Source organism: Streptopelia decaocto (genome assembly GCF_964273445.1).
Source record: "Streptopelia decaocto genome assembly, chromosome: Z".
In the NCBI taxonomy this organism is placed as follows: domain Eukaryota; kingdom Metazoa; phylum Chordata; class Aves; order Columbiformes; family Columbidae; genus Streptopelia; species Streptopelia decaocto.
Window position 1 is genome coordinate 34,148,209 of NC_138657.1, and position 27,894 is coordinate 34,176,102.

Genomic DNA, 27,894 nt, shown 5'->3' on the forward strand with positions numbered 1-27,894 from the left:
AGAAGAAACTTCTTCTCAGTGAGGGTGACAGAGCACTGGAACAGGCTGCCCAGGGAAGTGGTGGAGTCTCCTTCTCTGGAGACATTCAAAACCCACCTGGGCATGTTCCTGTGTGACCTCACCTAGGCGTTCCTGCTCCAGCAGGGGGATTGGACTAAATGGTCTTTTGAGGTCCCTTCCAATCCCAAACATACTGTGATACTGTGACTCTACTCACGAAACCGCCCGGTGCAGCGGCTGCCTCCCGCTCCGGCTGCAATTCAGGAGCCACCGGTGCCCCGCCTCGCCGGGCCGTGGGGCGGGACGGGCCCAGTACGACCCCTCTCCCTCGGCGGTTACGTCATCGCGGCGCGCCGCTGCGCCGAGCCCGGGCGGCAGGGACGGGGGCCGCGCCGGGGGCGGGGGCCGCCGCCCCCTCGCCATGTCCACGGAGAGATGGCCGGGCTCGGGCCGAGGCGGCGAGGTAAGGGTGGCGCCAGCTTCTCGCAGTCCCCCGCTCCCTCCCCAGCTCTTCCCGGCATGTTGCGTAACGCGGGTGCGGAGCCGCTTCCCCGGCGCGGCCTGCCTCGGCCCGCAGCGCCCGGAGGCTGCGGCGAGCGGCCTGAGGTTCAACCGGCGGCCGGGCTGGCGGCACTGGGTCTGTCCGCGCTGGGGCGGGGGCGTGCGGTCCCGCTGTGCCGGGTGACCCGCGTCGCGCCTTGAACCAGCCGTTGGTTCAGGGCAGGGGAGCGGAGTCCTCCCGGAAGGGCCGAACCGAGGGTGGTGGGAAGTCGGGTCGGTGCGCAGCGACTCATTTCCCGCCACTTGGGAGGGGGAGCCACAGACATTGCTGCCAGGAAGCTTCAGTATGAAGACCGCTTCGTGTTCAGAGGAGCAGAGGTTCTGCTGGAGGGACAGGCAGGCATCCCAGTCGCTTTGAGATGGGTGCACACATTGTAGCCGGTAACACCGGCATTGCATTGCACATATGGGCTTATTGCTTGGTCAGCCTCCGGAGTCCTTAAAGTTTGTGATTAGTCTGCAATCACAGTTACATCCTGTGTAATATGCTGCTTTTTTAGTGAATAAGGTATTCTCCATATTTGTTCAATAATGCTTTGCTTTAATTACCTCAGGAACTTATGTTTTTCACAGATACTGGTGTAGTTAGCTGTGCAGATTTCATGTTTCGTCACACTTACAATGGATGTTCTGTCACTGCCAAGCCACTATAGGATGCAGGGAGTCCAGTTCGTATGCTCAAGCATTGAAGTTACCATTCAAATATTTCTAAAAGTCTTGTGTGTTACTTAGTTCTTGAAAATGCCTTTGACAATCAAAAAACCCCTGGTTTTCATATAATGTGTCAGTTACCCCAAAATACACAATTAACTATAGGAATGACTGTGGCATGTATTAGAATGAGTAGAGTGGTTTAATACTGTAAAAGTATCAATGTCCTTCCAAATATACACATCCAGTTTAAGTTGATGGTAATTCAGAACAAATGGAAAAATCATCTGAATAGATTTGTGTTGTGTCAGAAATGAGAAGGGTATATAATTAAGTATTCATTTCAGACAGCGTACCTTAAAATACAGATGTACACAAAGCCATTAATGTTACATACTTTCGGAGTTTGATTTTGCAGTAGTGCCCATAACATATGAGCTTAACTTATATTGTTCAAATCTGAAGTAAGAATTTGTTTACTGCATCTTGTTTTAAGCAAGCCTCTGTCCGTTACATAACTGGCCTTTGTGAGTGTTGTGGGTGTTAAAGGAAATAACTTTCCAGAGCAGTCACATTTCTCTTGAAATTCCTTGGTTTTGTTTCTCCTTTTTTCTGCTTTTCCTTTTAGTGAGCATTCTTGTTTTGTGTGTTTTGTTAGAAGAAAACAAAGTAAGACTTTTCTGTGACAGTTAAACGGACAAGGATAAGTATTTTTCACTGATAACGTTAATCACCAAATGCATGTAGCCAAAAACCGTTTTGTTTCTCAGGGCATCAAGTTGTCAGCAGAGGTCAAACCATTTGTTCCAAAACATGTGGCGGTAGCTGTGGCATGGTCAGAACCCTCAGAAGCATATGTCTTTCCTAGGTACTTAACTACATGCTACCCATTTGTTCAGGAACCATCTTTGGATAAGTATGTATATTTTCTGAATCTTATTTCTTGGGGGATTTTAAGCTTCCAGTTTCAGACATTGAATACTCTTACAAAGTCAAATCTCTGATACATTAATATTCTAACTGTAGAAACACTTGTGGCATTCTCTTCATGATTTAGGTTTTTGTATTTATGTCCTTTGGGCATATCCGTAGTACCTTGTCTCTTGCTCCCAAGGACCTGTATCATTACAGAGCATTAAGGAGAATTTGTTCATCTGTAGTAATGGATCTGTCTCATTCATGCCTCGGAAGGACCTGAATCCAGTGTTTGGGTGAAGGAATCGTTCTGTTATGACAAGGCTGGGGTAAATATAGCCCTATCAAAGGAAGATCCTCCAAGACGGTTTCTCATACTGTAAAACAATTAAATAATGCATGAGGCTACTCATGGATCTTCTCTCCACAACTTGTGCGTCCCCAGAAAGGCAGTTTTAGTAAGAATGCTACAGGTTTCCAAAAGTTTTCTTGCTAATAAGGCCTGAAAAAAACAGGCATTTGTGGTAGACTTACAAAAGTATTGTTAACCCCAGACCAAGGTAGAAAAAAGCCTACATAGTAGGATAGGAAATAATCAAGGCTTATAAGAATTTTTTCATGTTATATAGTTCTCTAGTTGCTCCTCAGAACTCTAAGCATTGGATTAATTTTGTGATTACTATAAAGTTATTGATGCATCCTAACAAGTTCAGCCAGAACCTTAGCAATTCATTGTAGGCCTTCATTTTATCCTGCAGGAAGTCTCTGTATTTTCAACCCATTTTGATTTGAAAATAGAAATTTAACATCAAAGTGAGTGTGGCCTGATCTATGTGTTAGAAAAAAAACAGTATTAAAAACCAAAAACAACAAACAAACAAACAAACCACACACACAAACAATGACCAAAATAACCCAGCATATAGCAGCAATATTCGGGTGAATGTTTTGCCTTTTTTGCACTGAGCCATAGTTATTTTTTTACTCTCATTTGTTACTTTTCTTCTCCGCATGTAAACTACATTTGTAAGAGTGGGTTTTACTACAGTCTAGCAGAATTGCAAGAGGCAATAAGAAATCTGTTATCGGAATTCTCATGTTCTGTTGGGAAAGCTTTGCAGTTTTTCATGATCTACCCAAGACTCAGGGTTTGGCCATTTTATGGTGACCAGCTTTGAAGACTTAATACAATTTTCTTGAGCTGAGAAATTTCATTTCTCCTTATTCAAATTTGGATATTGGCATATATTTTCTGTACAAAGTGTAGGAGGAAGTTGGAAGGGAATTTTGAGTATACATTTGAAGGAAAAAGGCATGCCCCAGATGTTGTGGTTTTATAAACTGTGATGGTTAAATGCAGGTCAGTAAATTATTATCTTATAATTCTGTATTGTATTTCATACATCTTATATCCCGTAAAATACTGTACTCCTACTTTGTTATTATGGCATTTTAAGACAGGTTTTACTCTTAAATGCTTGTATTTTTGCAGTTGAGTATGTAATGCATGTCATTTAGCTATACTGTGCTTTCGGTTTGTTTCACAAGAAAAAACCCACTGAAAATAAGTACAAAGGATCTTAGTAACCTTAAACAGAAATGAGGTCTATAACTGCAAAGCAGACTAGCTTCGAAACGTGGAAACAGATAACATCTGTGTTTTAAAATATTTGATAAACTGCATGGTTTCCCAAAACAAAATCAAGTATTTTTAATATACTCTGTAGCAGTGAGTAAATACTTAATTGAAGTAACATGGAATAGTTTTCTTTTGAAATACAGCTTTCTTGTTAAACAAATTCTTCAGCCAAGGAGTGATACATTTATCTAGGCAACAAGTATATGCTGAAGATTTGCCCTGGGATGACTTCTCATCTCTTTCTCAATGTCCATCACATAGTGTTCTGGGAGATCCTGCCTTCTGTGAATACTCCAACTGCTCTTACTCACCTGATGTTGTTTCAAATGTATATCCAGTAGCTGGCTCACAATATCATTCTAACAATTCAACACACTGTAATGGTTCAGGAATAGTCAGTGAATCTGCTGAGCAAACATATTCAATCAGAGAAGAAAGTAAGAATCTTTCTAAGGTGAGCAAATACATGTTTTTTAAAAAATAAAATTATTATTTTAAATCAGTGTTTCAAAAATGTTTTGTTCATTTTTTTAAAGTGAATAATCACTCTCTGTTCTTGTAGTGATCATGAGTGACATTTAAAGAGGATGGTAGTAATGTATCCAGCTTCAGATTTCAAAAAAGTTCATGGTATTCTACCATTCAAATTAATACCATTTTTCAAGCAGTCTTTTTGGAACATGAAGGGAATTTAATTTTTTTTTTTGTCAGCAGCATAAAGACAATTCATTTGTGAACTATGCTTTCCTTTGTTCACTGGGCTGGGAGGGGGGAGGGAAGGGCTTTTTTTTGAGCCCAGCTGCAGCTTCATGAACCTGAGTTGAGAGAGACCTGGTGGTTGAAATCAGCTGTGTGTTTGATGAGTGATGAGATCACATCTGTTGTTTATGGATTTCCAAGACCTGCTACAGGTAGAAAACAGTTCACAAGAGAGTAGGAACTTGTGTTGGTGTGCAGAGAGAAGAAAGGTTCGTGTTAGAAATGTTCTCATTCAACTGAAAGTAAACCAGATGTTTGGTAAACATCTGTCATTTTTTCTGTATGTCTGTTTGGGGACAAATTTCCTGAAGCTTGGATAATATTTTCAAACAAAAAGTAGGCAAACTGTTCCAAATCTAAAAACTGAGGAAAAAAAAACAAATCAAATATAGTGTTAATCCGTTTCCCCTCTATGGCTAAACATTGTGTCTCTTGGATTTGTAAGGGTGTTACTGTTTCCAATAGGTTCAAGTAATCTGTTCGCCAGTGACATCCTTCTGGTGGACCTTACTCCCTAGGCAGAGACCTGGTAACTTTGCTGTTGGCAAGCGTGTGTAGAGGAATTTGTAAGACTAGGTCCTAAGCATGTATTGCTAGCCATAAGATGCAAAGGCTAGAGACGTACAATTAGTAGTTTTCTTGCTGAGAGAAAAATTAAACGCTGAAGCTGCCTAAGGAGAAGATTAGCTCAGTGTTAGCACAGGTGATATAATATAAAGGAACTTACTTTAGCTTCTGGGAGGAGTTCTGTGATCTCTGTTGGGCTGAGTTTTGTGCTCTTTGATAGTCTTTTTGTCATTGTTCCCTGTCATTTATTTTTTGTGAGCTTGAAATGACTGATCTTTGCAGGTTTACATTCATTTAATCACATCTCCTAAAGCTTTAACAAGTTATCTTTCGAGGTTGTACTTCCACCCAAGAAAAGAATGTTGCTGCCAGATGTACTTTGAATTTAGTCCAGCGTCCTATAATCAGAGTTAGCAATTCATCTAGGTTGGTACATTGTACTTTGCATCAATGCAAGCCTAGTGCTTGTTCCGTGCCTGCTGTACTGACTCCTGAGCCCAGCTCTGCTGAACTGTTTCTTGTGGGAATCACAAGGCTTTCAGGACTCCACAGTATAGGTGAATGTATTTACTGGGATCATACAGGTATAGCTTTTCAACCTGCTTTCTGCCTGCTCCAAGTGTTGCGGATGTTGTGACACCAGTCTTGCCTAGTTTTGCCCATAATACATAGTTTAGTCAAAAGACTGGGATCCTTTTAAGATTTTAGCCCCGCTCGAGAAGAAACTCAGAAAAATCAGGCTGGACGATTTAAGACCAAACAATTTTAAACTATTGGAAGTGCTCTAATTAATGAGAACCTATAAGTAGAATTGTCTAGAAACGTATGGAATAATCCCTCTAGCCTGGGCTAAAATGTGTGCTGAAAATGACACAGTTGACAAGGTAGATAAATAACAAATCTCTAACTGGCTGTTCGTGTTTTTATTGGTTATTTCTGGTTATGGTATACTAAATATTTGTGTTGTATTAACTTGATGGCCAGGCTCCAGATGCAGAGATAGTTAACTGTAACTCAAGGTAAAAATCAACTAAATATATCACAAATACTTGCAGCAGAGGAGATCAAAAGAGAGTGAGAAAAAATTGGACAAGAGAAGACATGATGGAGATGACTCTTCTGTCGGAATTGTGAACAGGACTTCATTCCAGACCTCCGCATGCAGCAGAAATTCCATGAAGCCAGGTACAAATGTGTTGCTTGGTTAGAAATACATTAAATAGACTTAAAATGGCTGGCTCTGCTGTAGCCTCCAGTTTGTGACAATGTTTTGAAATCCAGAATAATTAAGTAGCAGGATTTCTTTCCTATGTGACTTTTTGATAAGGGATGGTGACTGACATATTTTTCCTTATTGAACAAATTCATGTAAACTGATACAAAAAATTTCCTAAGCTGCCGCGATGGAGAGACAGGACACAGCTTGATGCAAGCAAAATGTCAACTTTATTGTAATTTCTAACATATTTTATACCTATCCCAAACAGTGTGTCACACGCCGATTGGTTTGTTATTCTTGCTACATACCTACTGGTTGGCTAATGTTTGTTTAGTTGCTGTCTTGATTAATGCACTCTCCTTAGTGTAGCAGCAGCAGGAATTCCTTCTTGACAACCTTAGTAACTCGTAATTCTTATCTACACAAAGGGTTTAGCACATCCTGTCTTTAAGCACTGTTTCTGTTTTTCCTCACCAGGGTCTGTGACCAACAAGCTCCAGCACGTTTCCTTTTATCAGTTGATAAGTGTGGGGAGTTTTGCTGATGCCAGCCAAATCCTGTCCCACACTAAGCAAGCATCTGAATTTAGAGTTGCTTGTTGAGTCGCTGTTGTGTATACATGTTGGTTATAATTGCTAGGTTGTTTTTTAATGTAAGTTATGTGTATCAATAGTTCTTGTGATGATAACTGTAGTTATGCCAACTAGTGTACTATAAAACATAACTAGAAGTTATCACAAGTGAGTTCAATTATTTAGACTTTACACGCTTTATTCAGACAGGTTCAGTAAAACTACAAACAAGAAGCCAACTCAAACTCCAAAACGAGAGTCTCTTGCTGTACCCACATTTGAAGCTACCGTTCTGGATTTCCACAAGTCACGGAGTTTGGGAAGCAGTGAGATATTGAATGTACAGCACAAAAATGGACCAGTATATTCAGCAGAAAGTAACATTATGTGCCTTAGTGAACCACAGATGTCTCTGTTGTTGAACACAGAGGTTAGTTGATACTTCCATGTTGCAGAACTCATAAAAATAAAACTTGTCTACAGTTCAAGCATTTCTGAATGCAAGTATTTTGCATTTAGTGTGGTAGTTTAAGACCTATTTAAGTACCTTGCAAGCAAGGAGTTTAATAGCTAGAGGTTTTACGGTTCTTTTCGTAGATAGTAGTGTCAGCACTTGCTGTGTCCTCTTTTCCGTTTCTCTTCTTTCCTTGTCTGTGCTGCCAGTACATAGGGTAAAGCCAAGTACTCTTAGAATTTAGATTGATGCTGCTATGGTCTGGACTTGTAACTTGCCTGTACAGAGCACATACGTTCTTGAGGTTTCTTAACAGCTTCTTGTTTTCTTTCTTGCCTGGAAAGAATAGGCAAGCACCATTTATCCAATAGTTTCAACAGATTAGAAAACAAAACAAAACAGTCTGGAATGTTGTACTTAGTTGCTTTCTGTTACAGGATAAAAATAAGAAACTGCATTCTAGGAGGTAAAATATTAAGACTTAAGCATTTAACTTTATCCTTCATTATTTCCTTGGTTCCCTCTTTGTTAATAAATACAATACTGATGCATTCATCAGTATGTCACATATATTGAATCAGAGTTTTCAACAGTGAAAAAAGAAGAATAATTTCGAAGGATCCAAACAGCATAGTATTTCCAGTGCCTCTCAGTGGAAGACTGCTTGTGATGGAAAAAAGTCCTTTCTGCTCTCACCTGGGTTTCTCTTTACATTGCTAGTTGGAGTTTGATGATGGACTCTGTTTTTAGTGTACTTGGAACATTGTACCTTTTTCTTGTTCATTCTTAGAATCATTGCTTGGATGAGTTTGTAAAATGTAAGAAGGCACTGTCTTGTTTTTGTGGCACTGGAGAGGGATCTGCTTATATTTTGTAATGCTATAGGATCAAAATAATGGTTCCATTAAGAAATGCAACAAAGAAAGTCGGGCTACAGAATTCCCTACACTTTTATCTGTGCATGGGTTGAGGATTTTTTAATTTATGGGGGTTTTGTATTAACTCTGTTTAGGTCCATTACTTTATTTTTACTCTTATGATACCTCACTGTCTATTTGACAGAAAGATACTTCTGTGGAACGTGAAGCTTCATCAAAAACTTTAGATGAAACATTAGCCAGCTTAATTCCCTCTTCATGTGATGGTAGAGGTAAGTGCTCCAGACACAAGTTATTTCCCTGTATTTCAACTGCCTGCATCTCTTCAATTTGGAAAACTGAAGTCTTGTGATGAGGTGTTAATGTGTAGAGTAAAAAAGGAATTAAACAACACACTCATTACAGAAGAAAAAAAAAGCAAACGAAGTTGTATCAGCTTCTTTCACATGAGATGGCCACTTAAAGGTTATTCTTGCTTATGGATTTCATCAGCAGATCAAAACCAGGATTCTCTTCATTCTCTGTTGTTTCATCACTGCTGAAGGGAGAATATTACTGTAGTTGCCTCTCATGTTTTTAAGAGGAAAGTAATGTATATCGATTATTGGAAGTCTGTTGAATCAGATTTTTAAAATTTTTTTCAAGAACAAATGAGAGGTCTTGATAATCAGGTTTGTTTTAAATAGCTGGTAGTCTAGAGTCTAGTATGTACCTAAAAATTCTGTGGCATGTTATTTCTGTCAAGTCTGTTAGACAAAGAAGGATAGCTATGGAGAATTTTGGTGCTGAAATATTCACGTTTTGTTTTGTGTACCTGTTGTCTGGCTGTGGGGATGAACAGCTTTTTTTTTTTTTTTTTTTTTTTTAATTGCCACAAACTGTCAAGTGGCTAGTTTCAATTACATAAGTATTTAAATTTAATTTTAAAACTTAAATCCAAAATTGTGTGAAAAAATGTTCTGTTCAGCAGTACTCTATCTTGGAGGCATTATGTGCATTATATGCATTGGATTGTCTAAGTGCCTCTCACTGGATTTCTGTATATATACAGACACACACCAGACTGAACAGTTCAGTCCTTATCTTCTCACTGTCTCCAGTAAGCATTCAGAAAGGACAGGTTAGTCAGCTGAAGTGCCTTGGAGGTCTCTCTAAAGATAAAGTTGTTCTAGAAACTGTAAAGTCACCTGGTAATGTTTTTCCCCAAATACTTTCTACAGCTCCTCTCCCCTAGAATAGAGTAACAGTTTGTGGTGAGCCGACCTTGGCTGGCAGCCAGACTCCCATCCAGCTGCTCTCTTACTTTCCCTCTTATTCTCCCGCCTCAGCACGATAGGAGGACAAAATAAGATTTAAAAAGCTTTTGGGTCAAGATAAGGACAAGGAGATTGCTCACCAGTCACCCATCATTGAGAGAGCAGACTGGACTTAGAGAAGATTAATTTGTCGCCAATTAAAAATAGGGTAGGATGGTGAGAAACAAAGACAAAACTAAAGCCACTTTCCCACCACCCTCTCTGCTTACCAGACTCATTTTCACTCCTTTGTTCCCAACTCTTGTACCTCCTCCCTGCCCTGCACGAGCAGGTGGGGGTTGCGGTCAGTTCATAACAGTTCCTCTCTGCTGCTCCTTCCTCTGCAGTGGAACAACCTGCTCCACCATGATCTTCTCCAGGGGCTGCTGGGAAATTTCTGCTCCAGTGCCCAAAGCCCCTTGTCCACCTCCTTCCTCACTGACTTTGGCTGCAGGATTTTCTCTCACATTTTTTCTTATTCCCTCTCACAACTCCTGCACAGTGTTTTCACCTTTTTTTCACATATGTTACCACATAGGCACCACCAGTGTTGCTGATGGGCTGAACCGTGTGTGGTGGTGGGTCTGTTTTGGAGCTGACTGGGGCTGGTAATGGCTGTTTTCTCACAGAGGCCGCCCTTGCAGCCTCCTCCTGCTACCAAAATGTTGCCATGTAAACCCATTGTTCTTTTTAATTGTTCAGTGAAAGTTTTTCTCATTCTTAAAGAAGAATTGAGATTTTGTTCTGTATTTGTATTAGGAATATTTACAGAACTAGATGTGGGAGTTCCTTTAAAACATCGGTAACACTGAGTGGTAGTGGGTGAAATTCTCATATACTGGGGCACATTAAGAAGTCTTTCAGCTGGTGTGTACGTCTTTAAAACTGGGAAGTTTTTAAAAAGAAAGTACTGATGTGTACATGAAAGCTGTATGACTGAGATAAATATTAAAGGATTTTTGTATATTAATAAAGCAGAAGTTCATTATTTTAAATAAAAATAGCTTAGAAAGTAAGCATGGAATTATTTGTAGGCAGTTAGTATGACACGTAGATGTACAATTATAATTTGGTTGGGCTAAATGTTTGTATATGGTGCTGGGCAATATCTGGAATAGTTACTATTCTAGAAAGCTTTCTGGAGATATGAAATGAGTGTCTTATCTCAGTCCTTCCTCAAAAGGAATATGGATCCCTGCTGTATTTGCTAGTCCTTGATTAATTCATTACTGATCCTTTTTATTTTGAACATGAGAGCTATTTTTGACACATTTTTTAATCACTTTTTTTTTTCCCAATGGCATTTTCTGAAACACCTGCAGAAGGCTCTGCTCAGCCACATGTGTCTTGGGCCACAGTACTTTCACAGCCCCCAAAGAAAATTGTGTCATCACCAGCATCTGAAAGTCATTCCAGAGGCAAAGGGAAGCAGGATAGTGAAGCAAAGGTACTTGAGAATTGTCTTCTCTAAACTAATTTCTGTCATTGTGTTGTTGTATCTCTTGATGTGAGGCATTGCCATTTTTTTCCTAGACTCTGTACGGTGTCCACTTCTAACAAAGCTTTTAAGAGGTAGTATAGAGTTACCATGTCCTTATTAAAATTTTTCTTTTCTTATAGTGGAAAAGAATTACGAGATGTCAAAAAGACAGTGCTATTCCAGCAACACAAAATTCCAAAATAGCTGATTTGAATATGTTACTTTTAGGCTGGACTTCTGTCAAATTTGTGACCCTCGAAATGAGACATGAAACGCAGAACTCTTGCCTTCTTTGGGCTGATATTTCCTGTTGAAATCTCAGTAGTCCAAATATGTTCTGATAACCATACAGTGTACTTCAAATGAAAAGTTTTTGCAGTTCCTCTGTATTTCTAAGAGGTGTTTAATTTTCCTTGTCCACTGAATGTTCTAACCTGGGTTGATTAAAATACCCTTTAGTTGTGTAGGTGTGGTTACTTGCATTTATTTTGGCACATGGTATTGGAATAAATCAATTTCTAGTGGTCATGCCTCATGATTTTTTTTTCAGCGGTCAGAAACAAAAAATGATGCTAGTGAAACTGAGCCTGAAGAAGGGTCGGAAAAGAAGAAAAGAAAGAAGAAAAAGAAGAAAAAAACAAAATTACCCACTGACACAGAGAAACCTCAGAATGAGTCTACTACAACACAGGAACCACCAAGGATTGAGGTACAGTGAAGAGGTCTTTGTTGTTGGTCTTTTAAGTGTTATGAGTGTATTGGAAGACCAGAGGTTAACACAGCTTTGTAAAATTTTAATTAAAATCCCATTTTTAGAGAATGTTGGTTCAGCTCCATTTCAATTTAGGTGTTTGTCAGAAGATGATCTTTAGGGATATTTAAGATCCCTTCTAACCCATGTATGATTGTATGATTCTAAGTTACGAGTAGGGAACAGTTGGACCTTTTGACTTACCACATATTCAGTGGGCACAGAGGAGTGCAGAAGAGACTTAGTAGCAAATTTGGAATGATGCATCTGAGAGTCTGGATGTTAACAGATAAAAATAAAAGTCACATTTCCTAAATTAAAAATATGCTATAGTAACTGTTGCAGAAAGCCAAGTGCACAACAGATGTTGAGTGTACGGGGTATCATAGTGTGCCACATTTTTTTAGAATGTGGTATTGGTGTTATAGTTTTACCTCTCTTCCATCTGGAAGCAATTTCAATGGAACATGGTTGTCACTGCTTACATTCCTGATTGCAAATTCCAGGGTTTTTTCAAATTCATATAGCTGTAATATGCATATTAGTATTTTGATACTTTTGTGCGTTGGTGTAATGAAGGCACTAGACTCTGCACTTTAGAGAATTGTTGTATGGTCCATAGTTTAACAGTTCTTCGTTGAAAGCTCAGTATTGTACAGCGCTATGTACATGTGTTGATTTGTATGTTTGATTTAGTGTACATAATGTTCAGTCTGGGTAGTGACAGCATAAAGAAGCCTTCCTGGCTGGCTTCTGTTCTGTACCTTATAACATGGAACACGGAGCAGAACTGTGTTTACACATTCTTTTCGTTGTGTGTTTCATTGTCCTGGAACAGCACAAGAAATTACTATTATAGGCCTCTGTTAGAGAATTATGGGTAGATTCAAAGACCTGCAGATTCTTTCCCTCATGAGAACATCCCCATTTTTGCTATATCTACTATACCGTCTCTGACCTGTGAATGAATTATCATCTGAACAGAAGGAAAATGACAGTAGTCATGATAAATAATAGGAAGCTAATGGGACTGTTGAGGACAAAATTGGAAGAAAATGGCATAGACTCCTGGAACAGGATGTACGTGTTGCACTGAAGTCTGTGCTGTGGAGGCAACATCTGTTGTGGCAGTGAGGGACAGCTTTCAGACCCCTCCTGGTTTGGTGGGAATACCTGTGTGTGAGCTGGCACAGGTGGAACACAGGAACAACCACACAATCATGGATGGAAGGCAGAGAGTAAATTTATTTTTGTTACCTGGCCAACCGGGGATCCCTGAAGCAGCACCCGGGCAGAGGCACACAAGCTGGGGGGGACACAGACACTGCGGAGCTTGGTCTGTGCTAGAGGATCAACAAACCTGCTGGTTTTGCCTGTATTTCAGGGATTTGCACAGGCTTAGTTTACCACCATGCTTTGATCTTTCCCACAGCAGAGCATGTTTGATAAGTTGGTTCTGAGTCTATCACAGGCCTGTGTTACCAAAACATAGATTTTCTACTTGTCCAACACACCAGGCTAAACAACAGTTAGTATGATGTATATATTTTTCTACACCTCAGCTGCAGGTCACTTGGACATGTTTATTTATGATCCTCCTCATGCTCATCAGTTTGAAAAATAGGTGAGACACTTGTATGATGCTCTTGAAACAGAAGAGCATGAAAGGGTCTTCTGCATGGAACTTCTGGACATCCAGGAGATTTAAGAAGGCTCTGCTACATGCAGCAGCTCACCAGAGCAATATATTGGATTGTTTACTAGTCTTATAAAAGTCACTAGTTTATAGACACTCTTAGCAAGTATAAATGGATGCGGATGCATTTGGGGAAGAGTCAGTGCTGGTAGTACTGGTCAAACATGCAAACAGTGCTGGGAATTATTAGGAGAACAGAAAAGAAAATGGGTTGTGACAGTACATAAATCCAGGAAGTGTCCAATCTAATATGGCGTGGATTTTGTTTTCTTATGTTTCCCCCACTCCTTAAAAATGTACATACCTAAATAAAAAAGTTAAACAAAAGTCTCCAAAAATAATCAAAGGTATGAAGCAATTTCTGTGGGAGGCAAGACTGAATAAACTAGGACTTCTCAGTCTGTAAAACAGATGACTAAGCGGGAATTAGAAGTGACAAATGAAGAGGAAATTATTTGATCTTCCTCCTAATTTTGTTTGATGTCCTCAGGTTCTTATAGGTGATGAGTTAAGAACAAATACAAGGAGGTATAATGGTCGCACTCAGTGCTAGATTTTAATTACTCATTTTGCTACAGGATGTTGCAAATGCCAGAAATTTACTTGAATTCAAGAAATGATTGGACAGACTGAAATAAAAGTTTATTCTAGTGATGGTTATTTAAATATGAAGGTACTGCCACTGTCCGAAGCAGTCCCTAAGCTGGAAGAGTGTATTTGTAAAACATTTTTTCCTTTCTTGCTGTCATCTTTTGTCATATTGATGAGCTTCTCTAAAAACAGTTCGTTGAGTGAGGTGTGTCTGTCCTTATGCTAGAGGTTCCTAGCTTGGGCTGTTTAAATGTGAAGTCTTTTGGGCTGCAGAAGAACGGTTGGTGTGTTCAATAGTATTGTATCACTGCTTAAAAAGGCCTCTCAGAACGTGGAAGGAGAACCAAGCTGGTGGATCAGGGTCATTATGACTGAGGTAGTGGGTGTAAGGAGCAGCAAGCTCCAGACAATCTGTACTTAACTAATCTGGACTCTGGATAATGTATCCTCTGCTAATAAAATTTACTCTTGTGTCTAAGCCTACATAATCACTTTTGTGATTTATCTGTGTATTTCCATACTGCAGTCAAGAGTCATTACCCTTTTGCCTGCCTTTTTTGTCCTTCACTGCTCACTTGTTTAAGATTGGAGACTGTACTGGAAGAAGAGGGAAGTTGTTTGCAAGGCTGTTAAACGATCTGAAAAACACTGCTTTAGGAGCCATTTACCTCCAATTATTTTTATCAGCTGACAGCAATAACAAGCTGCTCTTGGAAGTCTCTCTGTTGTAAGCTCTTTCAGCCCTCAATTAGCTGCCACATAGATTACTTAACCATTTTAGTGCTGAGTATAGTAGGTGGCACTGCACTTGCCTTCTGAATTTTTGTACGGTGAAACAAATTGTGATTAATGTTTGATAAGCAGGAAGAAAATAGTTTGAATGTAGGAAACCTCAGTTTTGAGAATATGAACTTGATAGTTCTTATAAAATTGCCTTCTGATTTTTTTATTTAGGATGCTGAGGAGTTTCCTGATCTGGCAACTGCTTCTGATAGGAGAAACAAAATAGGATCTCAGAAATCATCATTTGCTCCTGCTGCCAGAAAGCAGTCTGAAGTGAGTAATCTTATGACATTATGTGAGTATTAAGAAAATAAGCAGGAGAAGACTGCAAGTTTTAAGTGAGAGTAAAGGTGAAATTCCTTTGACTAAATGTAGGTTCTTATGATGTGGGGCTCTGCCCATAGCAGTCCTTTTAGGTACTCTCTGGACAGTAAAGAGCTACTCATTGTATTCAGTAGATTCATATTGTTCTAGAGGACATAACCTTTTTGGTCTCTGAACTACTGCCTAAACTCTGGGCTACTACTTCCAATATAGATATCTCTGTTGTGGATACTCAAAGTGAGCTGAGATGAATATTCTTTGTGTAGTTTATTTTCCTACAGATAGTGCTCTGGTTTAATTTTGCATTTCATCAAAATAATACAAAGACTTCCAATTTCTGCCTTTGCTGTTTGTTCATATAACCAAATTTCACAGGAATCTGAACAGTGTAATACTTCGTTCACAAGCCATGGAAGGGTAAGAATTTGGGTCTAAGATCAGTTATAAATCCAAGCTATTTTGTTTTTTACATGAGTGAAATTAATCCCAAGAACTAATTTGGAAATTCATTAAATATAGGGATGAATCCCAAACATAAATCTCAATGACAGGAAATATGATTGCTCTGGAAAAACAAATAACAAACAATACAAGTGAAATTCCAGGCTTCTGTTTCTTTGAAACTAGTTTAACTGCTGGAAATTTTTATCCTTAATTTTGTTTCACTACGAATATTAGTTACTTAAAAAACAAAACACAAAACACCAAACCCCTTCTTTTGAGGCAGTAAATTGCATTGACAAGGAGCAGCAAAAGGCCTAGGAACTGCTGAAACCAGATTTATTATGAAGGAAGTGCTATACAGACTTGCACCTCAAATGAGAGAAAGCTTAAGCTTTGTAGGCCTAAATGGGTTATAACCTCTCAAAGCTTTTGTGAGTTGTAGAAACATGTGGTCGTTAGGCCATTCATGCTCCTCTATAACAAATATTTGAAGATGAAGCTGCCTTGCTGTTTTCTTCTTTTTTAAAAAAATCAGCAATCTGATATATTATGGCAGCCAATAAATTATTACACTTTTAGAACACCACCATAAGATGTACACAGAGTCTTCTCCAGGCTGAACAACCCCAACTCTCAGCCTGTCCTCACAGCAGAGCTGTTCCAGCCCTCTGATCATTTTTGTGACCATCCTCTGGACCCTCTCCAACAGGTCCATGTCTTTCCTGTGATGAGGGCTCCAGAGCTGGACACAGGACTCCAGGTGGGGTCTCACCAGAGCAGAGTAGAGGGGCAGAATCACCTCCCTCGACCCGCTGGCCACACTTCTTTTTACATAGACCAGGGTACCGTTCGCCTTCTGGGCTGCAGGTGCACATTGCTGGCTCATGTCCAGTCTTTTATCCCCCAGTACCCCAAGTCCTTCTCTGCAGGACTGCTCTCAATCCCTTCATCCCACAGCCTGTATTGATACTGGCGGCTGCCCTGCCCAGGTGCAGAACCTTGCACTTGGACTTGTTGAACTTCATGAAGTTTACACAGGCTCATTCCTGAAGCGTGTCCAGGTGCCTTTGGATGGCATCCCTTCCCTGAAGCAGATCAACTGTACTATGCGAGTTGGTGTCATTCACAAACTTGCTGAGGGTGCACTCAGTCCCACTGTCTGTGTGTATTTGAATTTAATTTAACCTTCAGTTTACCCTTCCCCATTTGTCTTCAAATATTTTCTCTTCCTCCTTCTCACTTTTTGTCTCTAAATTTCAAAGATCAATCTCCCTGAAGAGCCTTGGGATAGTCAGTCTCCCATATTGGATGGAACTCCCAGGGTCGATGGACTGTCAGGGAAACAAGCTTCATCTTCTGTACTAGAAAGAAAGAAAATGCAGGTAAATGAATTAATGTTTGAAAATAAGTTTACAGTTCAAAACAACTAAGGAAATTAGCATATTGCATATAAGACTGAGTCCAGGTTCATCTGTGATTGTATTCATACTTACTCATAATTTGAGATGTGACAAGATCCTCTTGATTAGAAGCACTCAGTGGTAGTAATTGCTAGCCCCTGGTGATTCAGTGTTTAGGGAAAAATACTAGCTTTTCAGTAATGTCTGCAGGTTTCAGATGTCAGAATTTTTCTTTTACCTGTCTTACTTGATCATGGCATAATTCAGTCTAAACTGATTGACTTAAGGAGCTGGGAACATCTTAAAGGTGGTTCTGCCAAACTAATGCAAGGAGACAAGGAGATCCACTTAGGTTAGGGCAAGAAGTATAGAGCAGCAGTGAGGTCAGTAATAGTTCCATGTTAGTAAGTATGCTCTGGCATATCTCTGATGCAAGGTGGGATCCCAGGCTCAGAAGCAGGTCACATTTCTTAACCCTATTGTAACAGAAGCAATAATGAATTGATCCTCCAGGACAGGACTTCTAAAAGTACAAAACCGGAGAGTCATTTCCTTAGCATGTTTTGCTGTCGTAGTGGGTGTTTTTTGTAGTCTTTGCTAGACTATTCATTCGTAATTTATATTCTGAATCGTTGAATGTGATGCCAAGTGTGGGCCAATACTTTTGCCTTCTCTTCAAAGCAGACAGAAAGATTACTGCTTATGAAGAAATAGTGCTTAAAGATTATAACTTTTTAATATGGCATTGAAGATAATGATATATGTGTATTGTAATCACATACCCTGACAAATTCACAGAGTAGTTTTTCTCTACTTTTAACAAAACCTGCAATTCTGGGAAGCCTTTTTTATTTTTCAAAGATAGGTGGCAGTCTTACCAAAGTGGGAACCTGGCATAAAGCACCTCCTTTATGAAAGACTTAATACTTTTATGCCTTATTCCAATAGCTATTCAAAAGTTATTTAAACTGTTTCTGATTTTTTTTATTTTTCACATTAAAGTTGACGTGTATCTAAAGATCAAAATACTTTTGGTGAATGAAGTTAAAAATCAAAGTATCATGGATGAAGATGTTGAATGTATTACATACCATACAAAACCCAGTCTTTACATTTTGAAATGGAGAGCATTACTAATTGGTACTGAACTTGTTCAGGAAGTATCCAGGAGCAGTGGTAAGAAGAGTCAAATTCCCGTGCAGTTGGATTTGGGTGGCATGCTGGCAGTCTTGGAGCAGAAGCAGCAAACGGAGAAGTCAAAACAGTCTTCTAAGCCTGTCGTGTTTTCAGGTATTCGTTACAATAAAATTTCCTTTCTTTCAACATGAAGTGTTTTCAGGTATCCAGACATTAAAAGTAGCATGACTTCTGGTCTGTAATGATCTCTGAATATGCAGGCAGGAGCACAGTTCACAGGAAACAATGTAGGTAAATATGAGAGGTGATTGAAATTTAGCTTTGACAAAAATACTGATGTTTGTGGCAGTTTTTGCTTTTTTAAAATAGGTGTGTTATTGTTGCGATGTGAACCTGGAGGAAGGGGCTACACAGTAACAAAGACTTTCTTAATCTCCTCTGATGCTAGAAATCCTAGAGCTGTAACCTCGGAGGAAAAAGCTCCTTTGCAAATGTAAGCATTATGTGAGAGTCGATCAGCCCAAGCCAAAGGATGAGTCCTGACGTGCCTGATAATTGTGAAATAATTGCTGCTAACAACTTGCTAGGTTTTGGTCATGGAGAGAATCTTTCAGACCTTGTGGACGCACAACCAGGAAGCAGAAACAAATAGCTTAATGTCGTTTTCATTGGCTGTGTTAGTGCAGTATATTTTACAAAAGGAAACATTATGTTTACTAGAATTCAATTATGATAAAAGTTCTCTCCTTATTTCAGTAAAGAATATTTAAAAATATATATTTCAGAAAGATGGCCAGTCACGCGACAGTTCATCTTACAATGTTTAATATGATAGCTGAGCTTTTAAATAAAAAGCTCAAAATACCAAGCATTGGTGAGATTTTCCTTCATTAACTGAGACCTTCATTAACTTGTAAGATGCCTTTTAAAGTTCTTCTTCTGCAATTGATCTCTTTTTTTTTTTCAAATCAGTCTAATTCAATGCTGCAGAAGTGCTAATAACTAGTTTTGTTTGTATAAAATTATACAGTGCTTAGATTGGCTGGTAAATGGTGGAGCACAAAGGTATGGGTGCACCCATTAAATTGGTGTGTACCAAAATGTAACTTTAGTTTGTGAGGTGGCATTGTGCTGACCTCTGTAATGACAAGCGATGCACAGTGAACAAGAGGACAAGGAGTGTGGCTGTGGACAAAGTTATTTCGTTCCACTTCTACTTCATTTGGTAAATAACGTGTAGATGGAACAGCATAGTAAAGCAGTAATTATTTTAATTTAAATTACGTTTTGGAAGTGCATCAGTCGTGCAAAATGACACAAACTGTTACAGCCATCAAGTTCAGGAAAATGAGAACTCAGTGAATTTGAAGTAAAGCGGTAAAGGTAATATGATAGGTCTGCAGGATGTATACTTATGTCTTGTTTCAAATCCAGCTTTAATTCTCGTAGCCATCTATGCTAACATACTGCACAATGTTCTTGGCAGTGTTCTCAATTTGCCTTTGTTACACAGAGCCAAAGAAGGAAAGTTGCAGTGTAGCAGTTTTATGATGTAAACTGTTTATGCTTATAGTACTGTATGTGGTGTTGGAAGCAGTAAATGAAGATGGTTTAAGGCAAGCTGCCAGAAGCTTTGGGTGCCTGGGGGAGAGGGGCTGCCTGAGGCACAAAGTTTCAAGCTCATTTCACTGATGCTCATGTCGTCCCCCTCATTGACTTGCTAATGTAACCTTGTTTATATTGCCAATAACTGAAGTCTGAGAAAAGTGCTCTCACGTGACACAGCCATTCCTACTGATAGAGAGTTGAAAAGGGAGAGTAGTTTTTGGGGTGTGGTGTCATGGTTTGGAAGGTCTGGGTTCAGTGACTTGGCCAGTCATTTAAAGCTTCAGTGCTCTAAACACTCTGAAAAGTGCAAGTAAAGTAGACATCTCCTGAGAGCTGTGCTGGTTAAGCAAAAGAAACTTAGCTGTAGCTTTAAATTACTCATTACCCATCTGCAAATGAACTTCATCCAACTTCATTAAGGCAAAACAAATGGTAGGAGTAAGCGCTCCACATTATTTACAGCAATTAAATCTAAAATCTGTAATACAGCAACTCAGTATTTATCTTAACGCAGTATAGAATCTGTGGAGGAGGAAATGCCATTACCATGAAACACGGGAGATTCCTGAAGGTTTACCAAGCCAGCAGGGCATGGTGTTGAAGGTAGCTTGGAGAGCAAAGTTTTGCCAAATCCTGCTTTTGAGGATTCAGCGACAGAGCTTGTGATTCTAGTTGTATAATAAAAGCAGAGGACATTGTCAGTCTTTTGGGAGGAGTATCTTTACTAAATAACATTGTTTAATGACCTATAAATATTCTTAACAGCAACACAACACAAATGTAATATGTGTATATTAGTGTTAATACACAGTCCTAATCCAGTCATTAAATTTGCATTGGATTCTAGTTTAGGTATTCGTTACAGTTATCTGATGCAGACTCTTTTTTTTATCTCAGTTGGTGGTGCCATACCATTGCTTTCTAAAGAACCCGCTACAGCCACAAAAAGTCACCGGTTAAACCAAGGAAAGATGCCTCATAACCCTTTGGATTCCAGCGCTCCTTTGGTAAAGAAAGGGAAACAGAGAGAAGTCCCTAAAGCAAAGAGACCAACACCTCTTAAAAAGGTGCTTATATTTTTACCTTAAATAGTACAATATAGGCTAATGTAACATCAATATTACACCATTAGTCTGTTAAACCTTCTGGTATGGAGATCTGCATCTCAGCATCCACTTGTCTAAATTCAATTTTAGCTTTCCTTGGTTTAAGAAAGTGGAGGGGGTGGCAGAGGAGAAGAGGGGAGTCTTGCTAAATAGCGTATTTTAATACAAAGTTGTCCCCCCCAAATGTATTTTCTCACTTAAATCACTTGATAGCTGAAGAAGTGCCACTACATAAGTGTCCACACGTCATTGGTACAGGGGGTCAGCCAAATACTTAACTTGGTTTGCACAAGATATGCTTATTTGCAGGACTGGGGAGAATGTATCAAACAAAGGTAGCATTTAATGTTCCTGTGCTCTTCCAGGCCAGAGCTTCAGCTAATTCTGCTGCAACCAGTGTTTGATCCCCGGGAATTTCTCTTGTATCTTCTCTCTTTGTCCATTGATGTTGCTTCCTGTCATGTCATCTATACAGAGGATTTTGAGATACCACTCCTTCACTAGGTCACTTTTTGGTGTAGAACAATTCTTACGGAGCTAGTAGTTTGGTGGTTGTTCCATGCTGCTTAATTGAATTTGAGAACTATACAATACAAAAAGCATGCAACAAGCTGTGGAGGATGATACCAATTACTGTGTCTTCTGGCTGTTCTATCTTCATGCCGTCTATTTTCCAGAGTAGGTTTTAGAAGACAAAAATTGCTTTGTCTGTGTAATGTCTGTGTTCTGAGAATGGTAGGGAGCTTATTTTTGTTCTTGTTGATCAACAGCTGTTAGTGGAGAAATTTACTTTTGCAATTAGATTCTGTGTTGTAATTGATTACAGATTTTGGGTAGATGAGCTGAGCTGCTGGTCTTATATACAGTAACTGCTTCTTAGCAGCTATGAAAGCAGAAAAGGAAGATGAGTTCCAGAAAACTAATTGTTGGTTTTGTCTGTGGTAGCATGTTTGGATCACGCATGTATCCTGCTTTCCTTCCTTCCATGTACCATACAGCTTAGCTATCCGTGGTGATTTCTTCTCTTTTTTCTTCAACCAGCAAATTCAGAGACAGTGGCCTGTTAGACTGCCACAAGATTTTTAACAGAGAAAAAAAAGAGTAACTTTGCACAGACATATATGTATATATGTACTTGAGTGTTTGGCTGAATTTCTACAAATTGATAAACTGAACAATAAAGGTAAAGAGGGACACTTTTCACCTGCATTTCTGCATTGAAGCAATTCATCGCTCTAACTTTAGTTCTGCCCTTGTAGTTGATCCCTAGTAATTATTTTCTCTACCCAGAGAATGGTAACCAAGAGAAATGTCCTTTCCTATATAGATGTAGGGAATAGCTTTCTTTCTTTTCATGTGCAAATTAAAAAACAAACAAACAACAAAACAACAACAACAACAAACCAACCAAAACCAATGTTGTAAACTGTGAACAATAGTGCCCAGCTTCTTTATGAATGGTTTTCAGGTAAACACTTCGTAAGAGAAACTGCTTTGTTACCTGTGTGACATTGAATTGATTTGGTTTCTATATATATTTTTTTTAGATTATTCTGAAAGAAAGAGAACAACGAAAACAGCAACGCCTGTTAGAACAGACAGCAGTACCAAAAGATGAAGATAATATTTGCCAGTCTGCAGAAAATATTACTGAAGATGAAACACCTCTACGGGATACTCAAGCAGGTATCTTTCAAGAGAGGGCTATAATACAGTACATAGGTAGAGATTTGAGAACAAGCACACTTAGTACTTTCAAAAATGTGTACCAAATACTGCCAAATGAAAACTGTAAGCTTGGGCTATCTAGAGTTTAAAGTGTGCCAAAGCTCATAGTCAATATAGTAGAGTAACTGGGATTCTGATTACCGTTGCACACTTTTATGCCCATTGAATTTATTATATGTCATAGTGAGAGTCTCTACATCTCTCTGGCAATCTGTTTAAAAAGAGGTACAGCAATAAAAACTAACAGATAAAAAATGTATGACCTGTCTGTCTGCTACCACAGGTTTTTTAACACTGAAGTAGTGACTCTTCAAGAGATACTTGACAAATTAGCCTCTTTATGGTGCTTTTTGGTCTGTCTTTTCATTGAAATATCTTTATTTACATGGTAGCTGTTCCTGTAATGCAAGTTGCTGAGGGCTTTGTGGAGAACATGGGGATCAAGGAACCTACAGAAGGTTCTATGACTTCAAAGCAGCTCACCTCCAATCTTCCAAAAATCCATAGTAGGAAATTTAGAGAGTAAGTATTGATTGTAGTAATGTCTCTTTTTCCACAGTACCACTGATATGGCATTTTTCAGACAAGATACTTCAATTACATTCTGTGCAACACTAAAGTGGAGTTTAGAGTGCAGGTTGTAAATTCTTTTCAGTTTTCCTGTAGACTGACACACAAATAAATTATATTCAGAGAAACAATCTGTACATTGTTGTAATACTGCAAAATGTATGTTCCTTGAAGGGGAAAAAAAAAGATCAGAAATTGATTAGAGGCTAAGAAAGGAAAAGGAGCTGCTGTTATAAGTGTGTTATTTTAAGTAAATGTAGTACCAGCCTAATCATTAATAAAAAGGGTAGTATACCTTATTCATTTTCAGTGTGTACTTTGGTTTTCTGCTGCCAGACCAAATGGCAAAAATGTAAAGAATATGACTAGGCAGATGACATTTTCATGTTGTGGCTAGGCAGAAAAATACAGGGAAGATTTATGGGTTATTATGTGCAAATGCTTTCAGTTTTGTTTAAACAGATCTATATGCATGTTTCCCTATAAAAGAAGAAACATTTATTACTGTATGTGAAGAGGTCAGAGATCCAGTCATGACAGTTTAAAACAGATGACAGTTTAAAACAGTTACATCAGGTTAGCAGTGTTTTTAGTTTTTCTCCCATAAAGTCACTACTGGCCTTTTTGCAGTCTGTGTTATAGTAAAAGTTAATATTGGTACAGCCATTCCTTATCTTTCTGATGCCATCTGTTAGTTCTAATTTAACTTGCACTACAAGTTACTTAATTTGTGTCTTTGCAACAGTTCTACTGAAAGCACAGTTTGGGTTGAATATGTGCAAGACAACTCAGTCCTGTTGATAACAGGATGTAGAGCATTCAGTAAGCTTAGAATATTTTGTGTCTTTAGATTAGATTTTCGGTAGTTTAGTAGTCTTGTCTCTGAGACTTAGTGAAATCAACTGGAAATAGTAAATAAAAAATCTTATAACTTAAATAAAATTTTGAGATAATTGTATCTTGCGATCTCTTCCCATAACTTTATGCCACTTGGCACCTGTCGACTGTGCAGTCGAGATATCTTTAGTTTTTCTTGTTGAGACTCTTCTTTACTGAACTATTCTTTGTGTAAAAGATGGGGAAAAATAATTCGTAACCCTGCTCTTTCCCAGGGAATACTAGAAGGATGAAGTACTTCTGTTTATATATTTTGTTTATGAACATCACAAGGCCATAGTCTTATAAGTGAAAACAGGATGACAGACGAATGAGCATGGAGAGAAGGAATTTGATCCAGATTTCCATCTTCCTTATAAGTAGCCTTGTGCTTATGGAAATAAATGAGAATTTTATATTTTCATTGCTGTACTTAGATTTACATAGGTCAAAAGAAATGCCCTCAGAAAAAGTCTTCAATAGAAAAACATATGTATGTATATATTTATGGTATAAGAGATATATAAATATTTTTTTTGTACGTGTGTGTATATTTTTAGTATAGTTTGACAGGGGAGCCAGATACCACAAATATCAAAACTTTCTGTAAGATCTCAGCCAACAGGAAAAAAATCTTAAGTAAATGTTTGTTTTCTTGTATATCACAAGAGTGTTTGGAGTAGAAACAGTAACAAAGACATAAAATAGATGGTAAACTGTTTATAGTTTATATTTGACATTTTACATGTTAATGCGTTATATATCTGTAATTTTATGGTTTTTAACTGTTACTTGATTCTTTCTTCCAGTTATTGCAGCCAGGTACTTAGTAAGGAAGTTGACAGTTGTGTGACAGACCTCTTGAAAGAACTGGTTCGTTTCCAAGATCGCTTGTATCAGAGAGACCCAGTAAAGGCCAAGATAAAACGGAGGCTTGTTATGGGTCTTAGAGAGGTTTCGAAACATCTGAAGCTGAAAAAACTGAAGTGTGTCATCATCTCTCCTAACTGTGAAAAGATTCAGTCAAAGGGTAAATAAGTTTAAAAAAAAATGTTTAATAAAAGAAATGTAAAAAAGCAGACTTGGTGTACTGGCAGCACTATTATTGTTGGAGAAATTTATTTGAGTAGCCTTTGAACTCCAGTTATATAAATATGCCTTCCTTCTTCAGATAGTGTACCGCTGTGCAGCTGAAGTGTGAGCTGAGTCAAGACTACCTGGAGTAGGGGAAGTTGTCTGACATGGGTATCTGTCTAGTTATTCATTTGCAGTGCAGATGCAGAAAAGTTTGCACTGGCACAGCTGAGATGAGACAAAGGTTACTGATGTGTGCCACCACAAGAAGTCCTGCTCGATCAGTCTCTTTTTGGCCACAGATTGGCACTAAGTTGTTGGTGATAATTTGTTTAAAATATGTTGTAATTATTGTCATTACTTTCTGTTAACTTTTAAATAATTTTTTAGCAGCTGAGTCTTTTTTTTGATACTAGATTAGACTACTACACATGTAACAAAATACTGAGTAGTAGCAGTGTAAGGATACTGCTAATTATGAATTAAGGAAAAAAAAAAGTCTAATTCTCCATTGAAAATGGAGATCTAGCATCTCTTCTTGAGGTCCATGTGTTTTTTTGTATGAACTCCTGTACTTTCAAAATGCACCCATAATCTTGGGTATTTTTTGCCTTCTTGTTACAGTACTGTCCTTTAGTTATAATCAGCTTGAATAGTGTCGTTCTTTGCTAATTCTGTTGTCTGCATCAGGTGGGTTGGATGAGACTCTGCACAACATTATTGACTGCGCCTGTGAACAGAATATCCCGTTTGTTTTTGCCCTTAATCGCAAGGCCCTGGGCCGCTGTGTGAACAAAGCAGTGCCTGTGAGCGTGGTAGGAATTTTTAGCTATGATGGGGCTCAGGTAAGCTGAGATATGTAGGTTCATGTTTTTGTTTAGCTTTATTTTTTACCTGTAAGGGGAGAAAAGTACTCTGACTTTAAGGTTTTATTTGTTTCTTTTGCTTTTGCACACTTACCCTCTTTATCTCAGGTCAGTGGCTTCTACAAAAAAATTATTTTAGAAGTACAGCCCCACAGCACTGTTCAAAAAAAGTAATTTGGCCATCTCTTCCTGACATCCTCTCTATCCAGATATCTTTGCAGGGTTTTGTTTTTTTTTTTCAAGAGAATTGGTGTTTTTATAAATGTGTATAAATGTGTTTTTTCATGTTTTTATACATACTTAGCTGTTTGACTTTTATATATTAACATATGTGTTCTGAATAAGGAGTATTCACTACAGATTGTCATGGAGATATTAAAACGTCCTGTATGATTTAAGCTCTGCTAATATTTTATATTTCCATAGGACCATTTTCATAGAATGGTACAATTGACAACAGAGGCCAGAAAGGCCTACAAAGATATGATAGCAGCTTTAGAAGAAGAAGCTGAAGGAGGACTACGAGAAACTCAACCTGGCATCTTAACCACTGAATGTGAAAAAAATGGCTTATCAGAAACTGGTAAAACATCTTCCAAGGACTCTGATGAGGATGTACCAAATTATAGTGAGTATTTACTGACTTGATTGTGAATCAGTTTTTATTCAAAGTGCTCTTTAATACTGCCATTTTCACTGAAACAAATCACACCTGACGCTTCAGTGGTTAGTAACATGGGAAATTCTGCTTTTCTGTGATTTCCACACACTTCCCTGATTTGATAAACTGGAGGTCAGCTCTTGCTGAGGAAGTCTTAAAGAAAATTCCTCTCTGAAATCCACTGATGGCAGGTGGTACTCATTCCTTTGTCCAAGGAGGTTTAACAAAGCTCCTTATTATTTCTATTTGTTAATACTCTCTGGTGGGCTTATGTTTTTATATCAAAGCCTGTTTGAGATGCATCTTCCTCTCCAAAAGCGTTCATTTTTTGTAAAGGCCTTCCACTTCCAGAAAAATATTCCTTCAGCTCTGCTCATACAGTCACCAGGCAATGACAGTTATCACAGGTACTAGGCAACTTGAATCTTCTTGGAAAGTTTTGAAAACTTCAGAGGATTTTTTAAAAGTTGGATCCACCTTCATACTTAGCCTTGCTTGAGTAGGGGGTGGGACACAAGGACCTCAATGGATCACATTACTCCTGAAGTTTTCTTTCATGCGTCATCTGATGTCTTGTGGTGTACATGCTAACATGCTCATGTGCCATCTCAGCAATTACTTAGATGGGGAAGTAAAGAATACATGTGACTTTCCATGTGTAAGCTTTTTTACAAGTATTGAACAGTAACCTATTCTTGTTTCATTCTAATATTCCCTAGTTAAAATCTGGAAGAGAAAACTTGAAGAAGAGTATAATCCCTATGCACTGGAACTGGAAAAGAGCGCAGCTGCTGATATGCTGTTAGCAAATCTGGAAGAGCATCAGTAAATCCACATCCAGTTCTACTGGGCTTCTAATTTTCTTCACCTAGGAAGAGGGTAGCAAAATGCAATATTTTAAGAAATTTATGAAGTCAGTTAAGTGAAGTACTCTGAATCCCTTTAAGTAAAATACACGGTGGAGCACATGAGGCACTGGCTAATGCTTCTATGGTGTATGTATTTGGATTATTACTATAGCAGGTGACAACAGCAAATTGTCTTAGTCTCAAACCACTTGAATTTGGTTGGTGTATTTTAATGGTTTCTTGAACTAACATTGATTTCTTGGTGATGCAGTATACTCAAAAGATTATTTTATTTGGGAGGAGATTCCATGGGTGAGAAAGTCATGACCTTATGGGGATTGCTTAACTTTTGTTTTAAGAACTTAAGCTGGTTTTTGATTGTTGGTTTGGTTTTTTGTTGTTTTTGTTTTTCTTCTAAATAAACCTGCTTAGGTGGGCAGG

At 38.6% G+C, this 27,894-nt stretch overlaps 1 protein-coding gene across 5 annotated transcripts; it reads left to right on the plus strand.

The window, feature by feature from the left end:
* The first annotated feature begins 340 nt into the window (after window positions 1-340).
* On the plus strand, window positions 341-27,892 carry SECISBP2 (SECIS binding protein 2). 5 transcript variants are annotated; one of them, XM_082075565.1, is made up of 18 exons: window positions 341-463; window positions 1,983-2,128; window positions 4,028-4,220; window positions 6,148-6,277; window positions 7,090-7,313; window positions 8,400-8,487; window positions 10,833-10,957; window positions 11,541-11,699; window positions 14,983-15,084; window positions 16,842-16,961; window positions 18,137-18,269; window positions 20,622-20,791; window positions 22,378-22,516; window positions 22,951-23,080; window positions 24,814-25,034; window positions 25,769-25,923; window positions 26,371-26,572; window positions 27,325-27,892. In XM_082075565.1, the coding sequence occupies exons 1-18, from the start codon at window positions 422-424 to the stop codon at window positions 27,432-27,434; spliced, it is 2,589 nt and encodes an 862-aa protein (XP_081931691.1). In that variant the 5' UTR covers window positions 341-421; the 3' UTR covers window positions 27,435-27,892. The 5 variants fall into 5 exon arrangements, with proteins under 5 accessions (XP_081931691.1, XP_081931692.1, XP_081931694.1 ...); XM_082075566.1 differs by having other exon boundaries at window positions 6,151-6,277; XM_082075567.1 differs by lacking the exons at window positions 341-463; window positions 1,983-2,128 and adding an exon at window positions 3,459-3,487.
* Window positions 27,893-27,894: the final 2 nt, after the last annotated feature.